Here is a 13,893-nt window from a genome sequence, read left to right as displayed (position 1 = left end):
TACTGTCTAGACCATCCCTGATAGACATTTATCTAACCTACTCTTAAATATCTCCAGAGATGGAGATTCCACAACTTCCCTAGGCAATCTATTCCAGTGTTTAACTACCCTGACAGTTAGGAACTTTTTCCTAATGTCCAACCTAAATCTCCCTTGCTGCAGTTTAAGCCCATTGCTTCTTGTTCTATCATTGGAGGCTAAGGTGAACAAGTTTTCTCCCTCCTCCTGATGACACCCTTTTAGATACCTGAAAACTGCTATCATGTCCCCTCTCAGTCTTCTCTTTTCCAAACTAAACAAACCCAATTCCTTCAGCCTTCCTTCATAGGTCATGTTCTCAAGACCTTTAATCATTCTTGTTGCTCTTCTCTGGACCCTCTCCAATTTCTCCACATCTTTCTTGAAATGTGGTGCCCAGAACTGGACACAATACTCCAGTTGAGGCCTAACCAGCGCAGAGTAAAGCGGAAGAATGACTTCTCGTGTCTTGTTTACAACACACCTGTTAATGCATCCCAGAATCGTGTTTGCTTTTTTTGCAACAGTATCACACTGTTGACTCATATTAAGCTTGTGGTCTACTATGACCCCTAGATCTCTTTCTGCCATACTCCTTCCTAGACAGTCTCTTCCCATTCTGTATGTGTGAAACTGAATGTTCCTTCCTAAGTGGAGCACTTTGCATTTATCTTTATTGAACTTCATCCTGTTTACCTCAGACCATTTCTCCAATTTGTCCAGATCATTTTGAATTTTGACCCTGTCCTCCAAAGCAGTTGCAATCCCTCCCAGTTTGGTATCGTCCGCAAACTTAATAAGCGTACTTTCTATGCCAACATCTAAATCGTTGATGAAGATATTGAACAGAACCAGTCCCAAAACAGACCCCTGCGGAACCCCACTTGTTATACCTTTCCAGCAGGATTGGGAGCCATTAACAACTGATATATATATAACAACTGATAAGATATATTCCACTACGTCTACCAGGATTTCTGGTTTTAGATTGGCCCTGGTTCTGAATGGAACCTAGAAGAACAGACCCCTGCATCTCTTCCAAGTTCCAGTGATTTCAATGGGATCTGCACTGAAATCTGTGCAGTGGTCCATGCCAGTGGATTCCATTGCTATTCCAGGACCACAAAGGGGCACAAGCAGATAATTTTTTTCTTTTTTTGTGCCATTACATCTAGGCAAAAGTTTGTGTGTGTACTTAAATCTATAACTAATTTGGATGGAAAAGTAAGGTATCATTTGTTCATTTTCACCCAACAAATTACTGTGAGAAAGTTTGTTTCTTTTGACATTTGCGTTGTAAGCTTTGGAGATGTCTTTACATTGCTAATAAGGCACAAGCAAAAACCAAATGTCTTTATTTTTCAGAAACGTGAATACCATAGTTACGTATCTGACTAATGAACAGGAAGGGAGTTGTGTACTGCTGTTGCTCTCCCTGTCCCATACATCTATTTGAAGCTTTACCCCAGACAACAGATTTATTCAAAATGCGTATTAGTATTTTATTATGTATTATGGCTAGCTTGTATCTAGATTAGGGGTCCTCAGACTTCATTGCATCATGACTCCCTTCTGACAACTAAAATTACTACAGGACCCCAGGAATGGGGACCGAAGCCTGAGCTTGCTGCCCCAGGTTGGGGGACCCCAAGCCCCACTGCCCCAGGCGGGAGAGTCAAAGCAGAAGCCCAAGGGCGTCAGCCTCACGCAGGGGGCATGTAACCTAAGCCCTGCTGCTCAGGGCGGACACCCTTGGGCTTTGTCTTCAGCCCCAGGTGATGGGGTTCGGGCTTCAGCTCCAGGCCCCAACAAGTCTAACACCAGCTCTGGCGACCCTATTAAAATAGGTCGTGACCCACTTTGTGGTCCTGACCCACAGTTTGAGAACCCTTGATCTAGATGCACCCCTTGCCAATGATCACAAATCTCCCAGGGAGTTCAGTGACATAGGATTAAAAGATATAGGCAAAATTCACTTTTTGCCAAGTTTTCACAGAGTAAATAAACCTACTATTATGTGTGGAAGAGTAGAAGTGTTGATTTGAGGAATTTGAAAAGGATTAAAAACAACAGTTGCAAAGCCCTAAGCCCTTCCTCTTGCCAGCATAGGAGGAAAACAAAGATATCAGTTTTGTGGGTTTTGTGTTTGTTTTTTCAATCTTGGATGGCACGCAGGTACTATTTTGATACTGTAGTGATGGATATCCTGCCATTATTAGAACCTGGATTCACAGACTGAACATTTGCGAGATTGCACTCTCTCTATTGGTTGATGAATGGTACTGCACAACATTTATGGTCTAAGGCTCCAGCCCTGCCCCCCTCGGCCCCCCACCAAGGATTTAAGCATATTCTTGGCTGCACAAAGTACAAGAAGCCCCATTGCAGTTAATGTACATGCTACTTTATTAGTAAAAACATTTTAAGGATTGCAGTAGAATTTTATAAGGAATTTTAGAGGATACTTCTTCAGTTTCAAAAAGTCTTCATTATGCCTTGGCAATGTGATCTGGGTTATTAGTTGAATATGTGTAACCCTTTGTGTTATGGATAGGTGAACAACTTCATCTTCTAGCACTGGCTTTTCTGTTGAATATTGAAAATATGATTTAATATTAATATTTTATTTCAAAACAGCTGCTCATTTCAGATAATTTAAAGAGGAATGAGTATAGTATGCATTGAATACATGTGAGCTTGTTGTAATCATTATTCTCAGTAATATTGGTACTTTTAAAAATATATTAAATACTGGTAATCATTTGGGCTTGTGTGTTTTTGTTTTGTTTTTTTTTTTTTGTTTTTTTGTCCTCTTCCAGTCTGCTATAGAATACAGATGTCTTCTGGAAAAAATTCACAAACTTGAGCAGAACCACATGAAGAGGTTCCTTTTGGTGAGGCAGGAGGAGTACTTCGCAAAAGCTTATCGACAGCTGGCTATTTTCCAGAGAACAGAGCTCCATAATGTCTTTTTTACACAGATAAAAAATGCCATTTTCAAGGGAGAATTGAAGTTAGAAGCAGCCAAAGCATTAGTGCAGGATTACTCTAAAATACAGGTAATGACAAATATTCCAGTCTTAACTTCCTCACAGAGAGCCATCAAATAGTAATGCTTCTGTAATTATCTCCACTTGTAGAGCTTTTGATGTTGCATAATGTGGGCCATTGTCAGAGAAAAACAGAGTTCTCACTCTCTGGTTGAGTGCAGCAAATTCAGATAGACTTATAGATTCTAGGGTCAGAAGGGACCAATGTGATCATCTAGTCCGACCCCCTGCACAAAGCAGGCCACAGAACCCTACCCATCCACTTCTATAACAAACCCCTAACCTATGTCCGAGTTATTGAAGTCTTCAAATTGTGGTTTGAAGCCCTCAAGCTGCAGAGAATCCACCAGCAAGTGACCCGTGCCCCACACTGCAGAGGAAGGCAAAAAACCTCCTGGGCCTCTGCCAATCTGCCCCGGAGGAAAATTCCTTCCCGACCCCAAATATACTTTATCATCTCTAGCAATTGCGTGGAAGAAGAGAGCCAAACAGGTCTCTCTCCAGGTAAACAATTACAGCAAGCATTTATACCTTTTGTTACATACAATAATAAGCAACATCTGCATTTTGTTTATACATAGGTCATCTTAAGATCTTATTTTTCTCACTTCTACTTAGACTATAGTCTACATTCCATATCTAACACAAGGTCGCAACAACTTCTCACACAGTTCTTTCCCACTCGCTTCACACAATCCTCGCTTCCACAAGTCTCACGTTATTAAGGTTACACCTAGCCTTACTCTTGCTCACAGAGGGGGCTGTTTGCATTGAAATCCTCTTCAAATCCCTGTCAGTACTTGCTCTACTTCCACAGCCATTAATGGTGGTTTGGAATCTTGATGGCTCTCATCAGCCAGGACAATTGACTGTCGATGGCTCTGTTTGCAGGCAGGCCTTCCTGTGAGCCAGCCTGGGAAGAATAAAGACTTGGCGTCTCACAGGAAATGAGACCATGTCACCTGGTACTGAAATCCATCCTAAACCTGGTGCATTTCCTTTGGGGGGGGTGGGGGCTCAGAGAGACAAAAGATTCCTGCCTTGTGCCAAAAATATAGAAGTGGGTGGAACAGAACAAAGGGGGCTGCAATCATGAGAAATCCCCTAGCTACCACCGGAGCTGGAACAAGGGCTGTACCGGGGAAAGGATTGTACCGAGACTAGGAAGACTTCCAGTCTGTGATAGAAGCTTGTTGAAACATCTCTGAGGATGAGATTTTATGTGTATTCAGTTTTGTTACTGTATCGGGTTTAGACTTGCATGTTTTATTTTATTTTGCTTGGTAATTCACTTTGTTCTGTCTGCTATTACTTGGAACCACTTAAATCCTACTTTCTGTATTTAGTAAAAACACTTTTAACTTATTAATTAACCCAGAGTATGTATTAATACCTGGGGAGGCGGCAAACAGCTGTGCATATCTGTCTATCAGTGTTATAGAGAGTGAACAATTTATGAGTTTACCCTGTATAAGCTTTATACAAGATAAAACGGATTTATTTGGGGTTTGGACCCCATTGGGAGTTGAGCATCTGAGTGTTAAGGCCAGGAACTCGTCTTAAGCTGCTTTCAGTCAAGCCTACAGCTGTTAGGGGACGTGGTCCAGACCTGGGTCTGGTTTTGCAGCAGGCTAGTGGGTCTGGCTCAAACCAGGCAGGGCACTAAAGTCCCAAGCTGCCAGGGCTGGAAAGCAGGGGCAGAAGTAGTCTTGGCACATCAGTTGGCAGCCTCAAGGGGGGTTCTGTCATCCAGCCCGTCAAAGAACTTTGCTGTGTTATCACTTTTAAACTGATTGACAATAGAAATAAGATGCAAAACTACAGCCCTTTAATTTTAAAAATTTAAAGTCTAGACAAAAATTATTAATGCATGTACATAACAGTCCCCAATAATGATTGGAGTTGTGCGTGTTCACTCAGGCAGTCTGTGCGGCTAATTGGGCTTTACATTACAAATCTGAATAAAACTTGACCTGTTTTTAAAACTCCTGAGTAAAATCTTTAAAGGTGCTTAAGTGACTTAGACCTTAAGATTTAGGATCCTAAGTCACATAGGCACTTTTGGAAATTTCACACTCTATCTTAAAGTGAAAATTGTTGTTGTTGTTTTGTTTTTTAGGAGCATGGCTCTGCATATGCTTTCTACTGAGCATAGAACTTACTATCTTTGGGCTCCAGTTCAGCAAGCATGTACCTAGTTTAGGCACATGAGTAGTCCTGCTAAAGTCAACAGGACTGGTCATGCTCTTAAATTTTGGGACGTGCTTCAAGTATCTTGTTGAATCAGGACCCTGAGTAGTGTCACTGACGTCCATGGACTACTCTGGGTAGTAAGCACTGTGCTCAGTGGCTGGCTGTTCAGGCCTGAAGATCAACACATTGTGTTAGACTGTTGCAACTGTAATAACCAGGGCCCGCTTTAGGAAGTGCAGGGCCCAATTTGAACATTTTCAGCGGGGCCCTGGCAGGGATGACTAAAAAAAAAAAAAAGCCTTTTGTTTCTTCCATGTATTATTTACTTTCCATAACTATATAAATAATACAAATATATATTTTGTACATTGCATCATATATGCTGTTGATTGCTTATTAATGGCCGCCATTTCACATGTGTGGGTCCCTGCCACTCCTGCAGGTGTGCACATGTGTGGGTCCCAGCTGCGTCCTTCCCCCCTCATTGAAGCAGGTGTGCAGGGTTACTGCCCTGGGAACTGCAGGGCAGCAGTGGACGTGAGGGTGGTTGGAGGCAGGGCAGGGGCTGACTGGAGGTAGGGTCTAGCTGCAGGCAGGGCATGGGGTGCAGGGCTGGCTGGAGACAGGGGTGTGTGGGGTGGGCTGGCTTCAGGCAGCGCTGCAGGGGGATGCAGCAGGGGTTGAGAGCGCTGGAGACAGAGGAGTGCGGAACTGGCTGGCTTCAGGCAGGGGGGTGCAGCAGGGGTTGGCTGGAGACAGGGCAGGGGGTGCGGAGCTGGGTGTGGGCAGGGCAGGCAGGGTGTGCAGGGCTGGTGCGGGCAGGGCTGTGTGTGGGGCTGGCTGGCTTTGGGCAGGGTCACAGAGGTGTGTGGCAGGGGTTGGCTGGAGACAGGGCAGGGGGTTTGGCAGGGGCTGGCTGTGGGCATGGGGTGCAAAGCTGGCTACAGGCGGGGGGGCAGGGCTGCTGTGAGCAGGGCAGGGGGTGCAGCAGAGGCAGCTGGAGCCCTCGCCCTTTAAATAGCCCCCAAGGCTCCCGCTATCCCAGGGTTCTGGGGATTATTTAAAGGACCTGGGGCTCCCCTGCTTCTACCCCCCGGACCTTTTAAATAGCCATGGGAGCCCTGGAGAATACATGGGGGCAGGAGGGGGCTCCAGTGCCTATTTAAAGGACGGGGTGGCAGAGGCAGCTGGAGCTATAGCTGGGAGAGCAGGGCTGCAGGTAGGGCTTGCGCTCCAGCCGGGAGAGCGGGGCCGCGGGGCGGTTTGCCCGGCTCCGGCCGGGAGAGCGGGGCCGCGGGGCGGCTTGCCCGGCTCTGGCCGGGAGAGCGGGGCCGCGGGGCGGCTTGCCCGGCTCCGGCCGGGAGAGCGGGGCCGCGGGGCGGCTTGCCCGGCTCCGGCCGGGAGAGCGAGGCCACGGGGCGGCTTGCCCGGCTCCGGCCGGGAGAGCGAGACTGCGGGGCGGCTTGCCCGGCTCCGGCCGGGGCTCCAGCTGGGGCCGTGGGGCGGCTTGCCCTGCTCCGGCCGGGGCTCCAGCTGGGGCCATGGGGCGGCTTGCCCTGCTCCAGCCGGGGCTCCGGCCGGGAGAGCAGGGTTTCAGGGCGGCTTGCCCGGCTCCTGCCAGGAGAGCGGGGCCGCAGGGCAGCTTGCCCGGCTCCGGCTGGGAGAGCGGGGCCGCAGGGTGGCTTGCCCCGCTCCGGCCGGGGCTCCGGCCGGGAGAGCAGGGTTGCAGGGCTGTTTGCTCCGCTCCGGCCGGGGCTCCAGCTGGGAGAGCCGGGCTGTGGGGCAGCCGCACTCCCACTGGCGCTTTGGTCAGGGGAGCGGGGCCCTGGAAGACCCCGGAGCAGACCGCAGCCGGGGTAAGCAAAAAAAATTTAAAAGGCACTTAACGCGCGGGGCACTCTTAGGCGTGGGGCCCGATTCCGGGGAATCGGCTGAATCGGCCTAAAGCCGGCCCTGGTAATAACTTGACATAATCATCTAATTTAAAATACTTTTAACTAGCTTGTATAGAAGTTTATTGTTGTTTTTCATTTGTAAAGGCTGTTTAATATTCTTATAATGCACAAAACTGGTCTAAATAGCACTCTCTGAGATGTTAGTTAAAATGAACATAACTTCTAATTAGACATATGTGTTCACATTCTTTCCTATAGGAGGACATTGAAGAGCTAATGGATTTTTTGCAGGCTAATAAGAAGTATCATCTGAGTAAAAGATTTGCTTACAGAGAGTACCTAATAAATAATATACATTTGTGGGATTCCCAAGCCTCTTCTCTCTTGAACACAGCAGCAAGCCAGATAACAAGTCTCATTAACAAGACAGAAAGGTAAATATCTCTATTTTAACTATTTCTGGTGTCTCCACTCCTATGTTATGAGTGACATATGGTACTCTTCAAAAATATTTTTTCTTAAAAAAGGTTAATGAATAGAATTTAAAAGTTTACTGAGAAGATTTATTATTTTTAAAATAATTCAATAGAATATTTAGTAGTTACCATATTGGTTATCCAGGATCATAGTGTAGTATACTGTCTTTGGCCCTAGTACCACAACACAGAAATACTGCTGTCCTACAGACCCAGTTAGAGCCCATTGACTTCAGTGGAGCTCTAAATGGATACATCAGTTTATTTCTGTGCTGCATGTTACAGGATCAGGGTCATTGTGTGTGAGTGACTAATGTTGCCCTCTGGTAGCAGCCCTACTGAGAGAATAAGGTAATTTCCACTAATGTTAGTGACTAGAGAGATTCTTTAGCCCACGTGATAGACACATGTGCTTTTGGAGCTTTAGTCAAGGGTTCTAGTCCCAGCCCTTGTGTGTGATCTAGATCTGAATTATGTGTTGCTGTGAATGTGTTCAAATAAGATCTTGGTTATTTTCTTTTCTCCTGGCCTAACTCCGTGTCATACAAATACATGTCCAAACTTCCATGTTTGATGTTAATATGTGATTTGCTTAACTGGATCATTTAGTTTTAGATTGATGCAGCATCTTATGAGTAGAGTCAAAACTTACCTCACAAATAAAGTGTTTCAGCCAGTTTCCTTGACTGATGGGAACATGAACAGTTAGACTTATTAACAGACACCCAGATTCTGCTGCTGGAGGATTGTGGCTCCCACTGAAGCCAGCAAGTTTGGGGCTGATTATAGTTCCTTTGCTTACTTAGGTAGTGCTCACCCATGTAAATAGCCCATTTAAATCAATGGGAATACTGTTAATAAGAATTACTGAACAGGGCCCTATGTGCATCAAAATCTAGACCTAGATGAAAAGTCCAACTCCAATTCACTTCTAAATTTAGCATGTAGGCTGAGGAGCTGGATATATGGTCTCAAATTGGCATGCATAAAAGTTTTCCAAAGCAAAGATGGTCTCCACAGTTGACTGAGCTTATAAATAGTATAATTGGTATAGATCTTTATTAGCAGACAAGCCACATGCTGCGGGGAATATTAAAAAAATAAATGTTGGCTAAAGTAATAAGTAAAAATGAATTGCAGAAAAATATTTATTTAACTGCTTTGGGGTATTTCTTTTAGATCATATACACTCTGGGCTGATTCAGATATTGTATTGGAGGATACCGTAGAAATATCCCTGAAGGTAATATGGAGACATAAAAATGATTCATAGATTCATAGACTCTAGGACTGGAAGGGACCTCGAGAGGTCATCGAGTCCAGTTCCCTGCCCTCATGGCAGGACCAAATATTGTCTAGACAATCCCTAATAGACATTTATCTAACCTACTCTTAAATATCTCCAGAGATGGAGATTCCAGAACTTCCCTAGGCAATCTATTCCAGTGTTTAACTACCCTGACAGTTAGGAACTTTTTCCTAATGTCCAACCTAAATCTCCCTTGTTGCAGTTTAAGCCCATTGCTTCTTGTTCTATCATTGGAGGCTAAGGTGAACAAGTTTTCTCCCTCCTCCTGATGACACCCTTTTAGATATCTGAAAACTGCTATCATGTCCCCTCTCAGTCTTCTCTTTTCCAAACTAAACAAACCCAGTTCCTTCAGCCTTCCTTCATAGGTCATGTTCTCAAGACCTTTAATCATTCTTGTTGCTCTTCTCTGGACCCTCTCCAATTTCTCCACATCTTTCTTGAAATGCGGTGGCCAGAACTGGACACAATACCCCAGTTGAGGCCTGACCAGCGCAGAGTAAAGCGGAAGAATGACTTCTCGTGTCTTGTTTACAACACACCTGTTAATGCATCCCAGAATCACGTTTGCTTTTTTTGCAACAGTATCACACTGTTGACTCATATTAAGCTTGTGGTCTACTATGACCCCTAGATCTCTTTCTGCCATACTCCTTCCTAGACAGTCTCCTCCCATTCTGTACGTGTGAAACTGATTGTTCCTTCCTAAGTGGAGCACTTTGCATTTATCTTTATTGAACTTCATCCTATTTACCTCAGACCATTTCTCCAATTTGTCCAGATCATTTTGAATTTTGACCCTGTCCTCCAAAGCAGTTGCAATCCCTCCCAGTTTGGTATCGTCCGCAAACTTAATAAGCGTACTTTCTATGCCAACATCTAAATCGTTGATGAAGATATTGAACAGAACCAGTCCCAAAACAGACCTCTGCGGAACCCCACTTGTTATACCTTTGCAGCAGGATTGGGAGCCATTAACAACTACTCTCTGAGTACGGTTATCCAGCCAGTTATGCACCCACCTTATAGTAGCCCCATCTAAATTGTACTTTCCTAGTTTATCTATAAGAATATCATGCGAGACCGTATCAAATGCCTTACTAAAGTCTAGGTATATCACATCCACTGCTTCTCCCTTATCCACAAGGCTCGTTATCCTATCAAAGAATGCTATCAGATTAGTTTGACACGATTTGTTCTTTACAAATCCATGCTGGCTATTCCCTATCACCTTACCACCTTCCAGGTGTTTGCAGATGATTTCTTTAATTACCTGCCCCATTATCTTCCCTGGCACAGAAGTTAAACTAACTGGTCTGTAGTTTCCTGGGTTGTTTTTATTTCCCTTTTTATAGATGGGCACTGTATTTGCCCCCTTCCAGTCTTCTGGAATATCCTCCGTCTCCCATGATTTCCCAAATGAACTGGTGCTGGTGAAATGAGCAGTTAAAATTATGTGACAATATAGAACAGTTTGAGGGAAAACTCTAGCTAGTACCAAGAGAGCTGCAGCATCTGCTAGCCTGGCATTTGACGAAAAGACTGAAGAGTATGCTGGGAAAGTAGAATGTGTCAGTGTTCAGGAAAGCAAATTACTAATTTTTCTGTTGATCCTGTGCCCAAATCTTTCATAATATATTTTAGACATCTATATTGGAGCCGGTTGTCTGTCATCTGGGTGCCATGAATTACGGAAACAAATAGAAAATAAATTAATATAATCCAAACTTCTCAGCCGGTAACAGGACCATATAGACATATTACTATTTAAATTGTTTTCTTTCCTGCGATTATTCTCAATTGAAGGGTAAAAATAATAGAAGATTTAGAGTAGGGCTGTGAAACAATTAAAAAAATAAATTGCAATTAATCGTAGTTTTAATCGCACTGTTAATAATAGAATACCATCCGTTTAAATATTTTTGAATATTTTCTGTATTTTCAAAGATAAGCTCAAGGTCCTGGACTTCAGCTCTGCTTGGGGCTCGGGGCTCCGGCCCGCTTGGGGCTCTGGGCTTCATCCCCCATAGGACTCGGGGCTCCGGTCCATATGGGGCTCAGGGTTCCATCCCAGCACTTCAGCCCACCTGTGGAGCTGCGCACTGGGGCTTCAGCCTCCCCTTCCTCCCGCCGCTGCCGCTGCCTCTCCCCATCCAGAGGAATACGATTAATGTGTTAAAAAATAATGCATTAATTTTGTTTTCAGTTGATCGCAGACATTAACTCTAATTGATTGACAGCCCTAGTTTAGAGGCCCAAAGGAAGACTGATATGCGGTACCAGAGATCATGTTCTGTTTTTGCAGGTAGTGCAGAACTAACAGCACTTCATTAGAGACTGGATAACTGTTCATTGAGAGCAAAGTAACCTTTGCTCTTCTATTTAGCCACCTATTGTAGTAACTGTCACTTGTTGAGTCATGACTACCATTAGATTGTTGAGCAAGGACAGTCTTCCTATATGCCTGTACTCTGCTTTGCATGTTTTAGGTGCTACTATAATGTATGTGCAACTATGTGGCCAAAACCAATCTTACCACCTCCTATGTAATATAACGAAGATCCCACTTCTGCAGCCTGTACCCTTCCATCATTTCATATCACTTTCAAAACAGATTATGCTTTTGGTCTCCTTGAGAAAAGTTCTTTGGTTGTTCTGCAGATGTTTGTTACTTTGGGAAGGTCCTTAATGAGAAGCTCTAATTGAATAGGCCATTGGGCAGATTTAATCATGAATCCATAGGAGTTGATTACTAAAATGAAGGAAGAACTGGGATTTATTAAACTGGAAAAGTAGCTTTAGTTAATTGTTTAATAACTGATATTGAACGTGAGTTGCAAAATAAAAAATATCAATGACTAGAAAAGAGAGAGAGGAGAGTTACAAGAAAAAAAATCTCAGTAGTTGAAAGGCAAGGCCTGAGTAGTTTTTGGTGATGTTACAGCGTGAAATTCACTTACACAAAAAACTGCAGCACTAACACGAGTAATTAGAAAATCCCAGTGTAAAACAGTGCTTTTCTCTCTTTAACTTTGCATGCTATTCATTGCCAATAATATTCAGAGAGTGAGGAAGAATTTACAAGTTGGATGAAGGATGCAGTTCTACTTTCAAGAGAAATCTTGTGATTGAGTTTCTTACAACACAATTAGTTTTTCACCCAGATCTACAAACAATATCAGCAAATGGCTTTTCCTCTTACCGTGTAAGTAATAGGAAGGTTGGATGGAGGATACCCCAGATTTTTTTTTTTCATAGCTTCAAATTTTAAACTAAATTCTGAAAAGTTAGAGACACTTGCAAAACAAAGGCCTGGTCTACACTACGAGTTTATATCGAATTTAGCAAAATTAAACTGCATTAATCCTGCACCCGTCCACACAACGAAGCCCTTTATATCAATACCGGTATCTGTAATCATCCCGACGAGGGGAGTAGCGCTGAAATCGGTATTACCATTTTGGATTAGGGTTAGTGTGGCCACAATTCGACGGTATTGGCCTTCGGGCGCTATCCCATAGTTCACCATTGACCGCTCTGGACAGGAATCTGAACTCTGATGCACTGGCCAGGTAGACAGGAAAAGCCTCATGAACTTTTGAATTTCATTTCCTGTTTGCCCAGCATGGAACGCCGATCACCACGGATGACCATGCAGTCCCAGAATCAAAAAAGAGCTCCAGCATGGACCGTACAGGAGATATTGAATCTGATCTCTGTATGAGGAGATGAATCTGTTCTATCAGAACTCCGTTCCAAAAGACAAAATGCCAAAGCATTTGAAAAAATCTCCAAGGCTATGATAGACAGAGGCCACAGCAGGGACTCAACACAGTGCTGCGTGACAAGCGTAACAGAAAGCCAAAGAATCAAATGGATGCTTATGGAGGGAGGAAGAGGGGACTGAGGACTCGAGCTATCCCACAGCTGTTTCCACAGTCTCCGAAAACCATTTGCATTCTTGGCTGAGCTTCCAATGCCTGAAGGGTCAAAAACATTGTTGCGGGTGGTTCAGGGTATATGTTGTCAATCTTCCCCCTTCTTCCCCCAGGAAAGAAAAGGGAAAAATATTGTTTCTCGCCTTTTTTCAATGTTGTCGTATGTCTACTGGATGCTGCTGGTAGACGTGGTGCTGCAGCGCTGAACAGCAGCATCCCCTCTGTGAGTGCTCCTGGCTGGCCTCGATGAGGTTGGCCGGGGGCGCCTGGGCAAAAATGGGAATGACTCCCGGTCATTCCCTTCTTTAAGCTTTGTCTCCTGGAGATTCAGTCCTGCCTTGAATATCATAGCAGCTGGAGGCTGCCTCCCCCCCCCCCCCGTTTTATCTCAATAAAGTCAGTGTTTCTTATTCATGCATTCTTTATTACTTCATCACAGAAATGGGGGGACACTGCCACGGTATCCCAAGAGGGGTGTGGGAGGAGGGAAGCAATGGGTGGGATTGTTGCCGGGCACCCCCTAGAATGACATGCAGCTCATCATTTCTGCAGGATGTCTGGGGCTCAGACCCGGAATGGCTGTGCTCTGGTTCTTTAGTAGGCTTACCCAATATTGTAGGCAGGATTGACTTTACCTTTAGACAAAATGTAAAGAAGGGAATGACCTGGAGAGTCATTCCCATTTTTCTCCATGCGTCCTCGGCTGACCTCAGCAAGGCCAGCCAGGAGCACCCATGACAGCGGCAGATGGTACAATAGGACTGGTAACTGTCTCTGCTAACTTGCAAAGGCAAGTGAATGCTGCTGTGTAGCACTGCAGTACCGCGTCTGTCAGCAGCATCCAGTAGACATACGGTGACAGTGACAAAAGGCAAAACGGACTCCATGGTTGCCGGGGTATGGCGTCTGCCAGGGCAATCCAGGGAAAAGGGCACGAAATGATTGTCTGTCATTGCTTTCACGGAGGGAGGATTGACTGATGAAATTTATCCAGAATCACCCGTGACCCTGTTT

At 44.6% G+C, this 13,893-nt stretch overlaps 1 protein-coding gene across 5 annotated transcripts in view; it reads left to right on the top strand.

Annotated features, from left to right (window-relative positions):
* The window catches only part of EVC2 (EvC ciliary complex subunit 2), a 168,672-nt gene that overhangs the window by 73,696 nt on the left and 81,083 nt on the right, over nt 1-13,893 (top strand). For all 5 annotated transcript variants that reach the window (XM_050947364.1, XM_050947365.1, XM_050947363.1 and 2 more), the window contains exons 11-12: nt 2,838-3,077; nt 7,415-7,590. In XM_050947364.1, the coding sequence (XP_050803321.1) occupies nt 2,838-3,077; nt 7,415-7,590 (416 nt within the window). The remainder of the gene's footprint in view (nt 1-2,837; nt 3,078-7,414; nt 7,591-13,893) is intronic.

This window comes from Gopherus flavomarginatus, chromosome 3 (genome assembly GCF_025201925.1).
Source record: "Gopherus flavomarginatus isolate rGopFla2 chromosome 3, rGopFla2.mat.asm, whole genome shotgun sequence".
Classification (NCBI taxonomy): Eukaryota; Metazoa; Chordata; order Testudines; family Testudinidae; genus Gopherus; species Gopherus flavomarginatus.
Note: the sequence above shows the minus strand (reverse complement) of the source record. Positions and strands in the feature narration are given on the sequence as shown.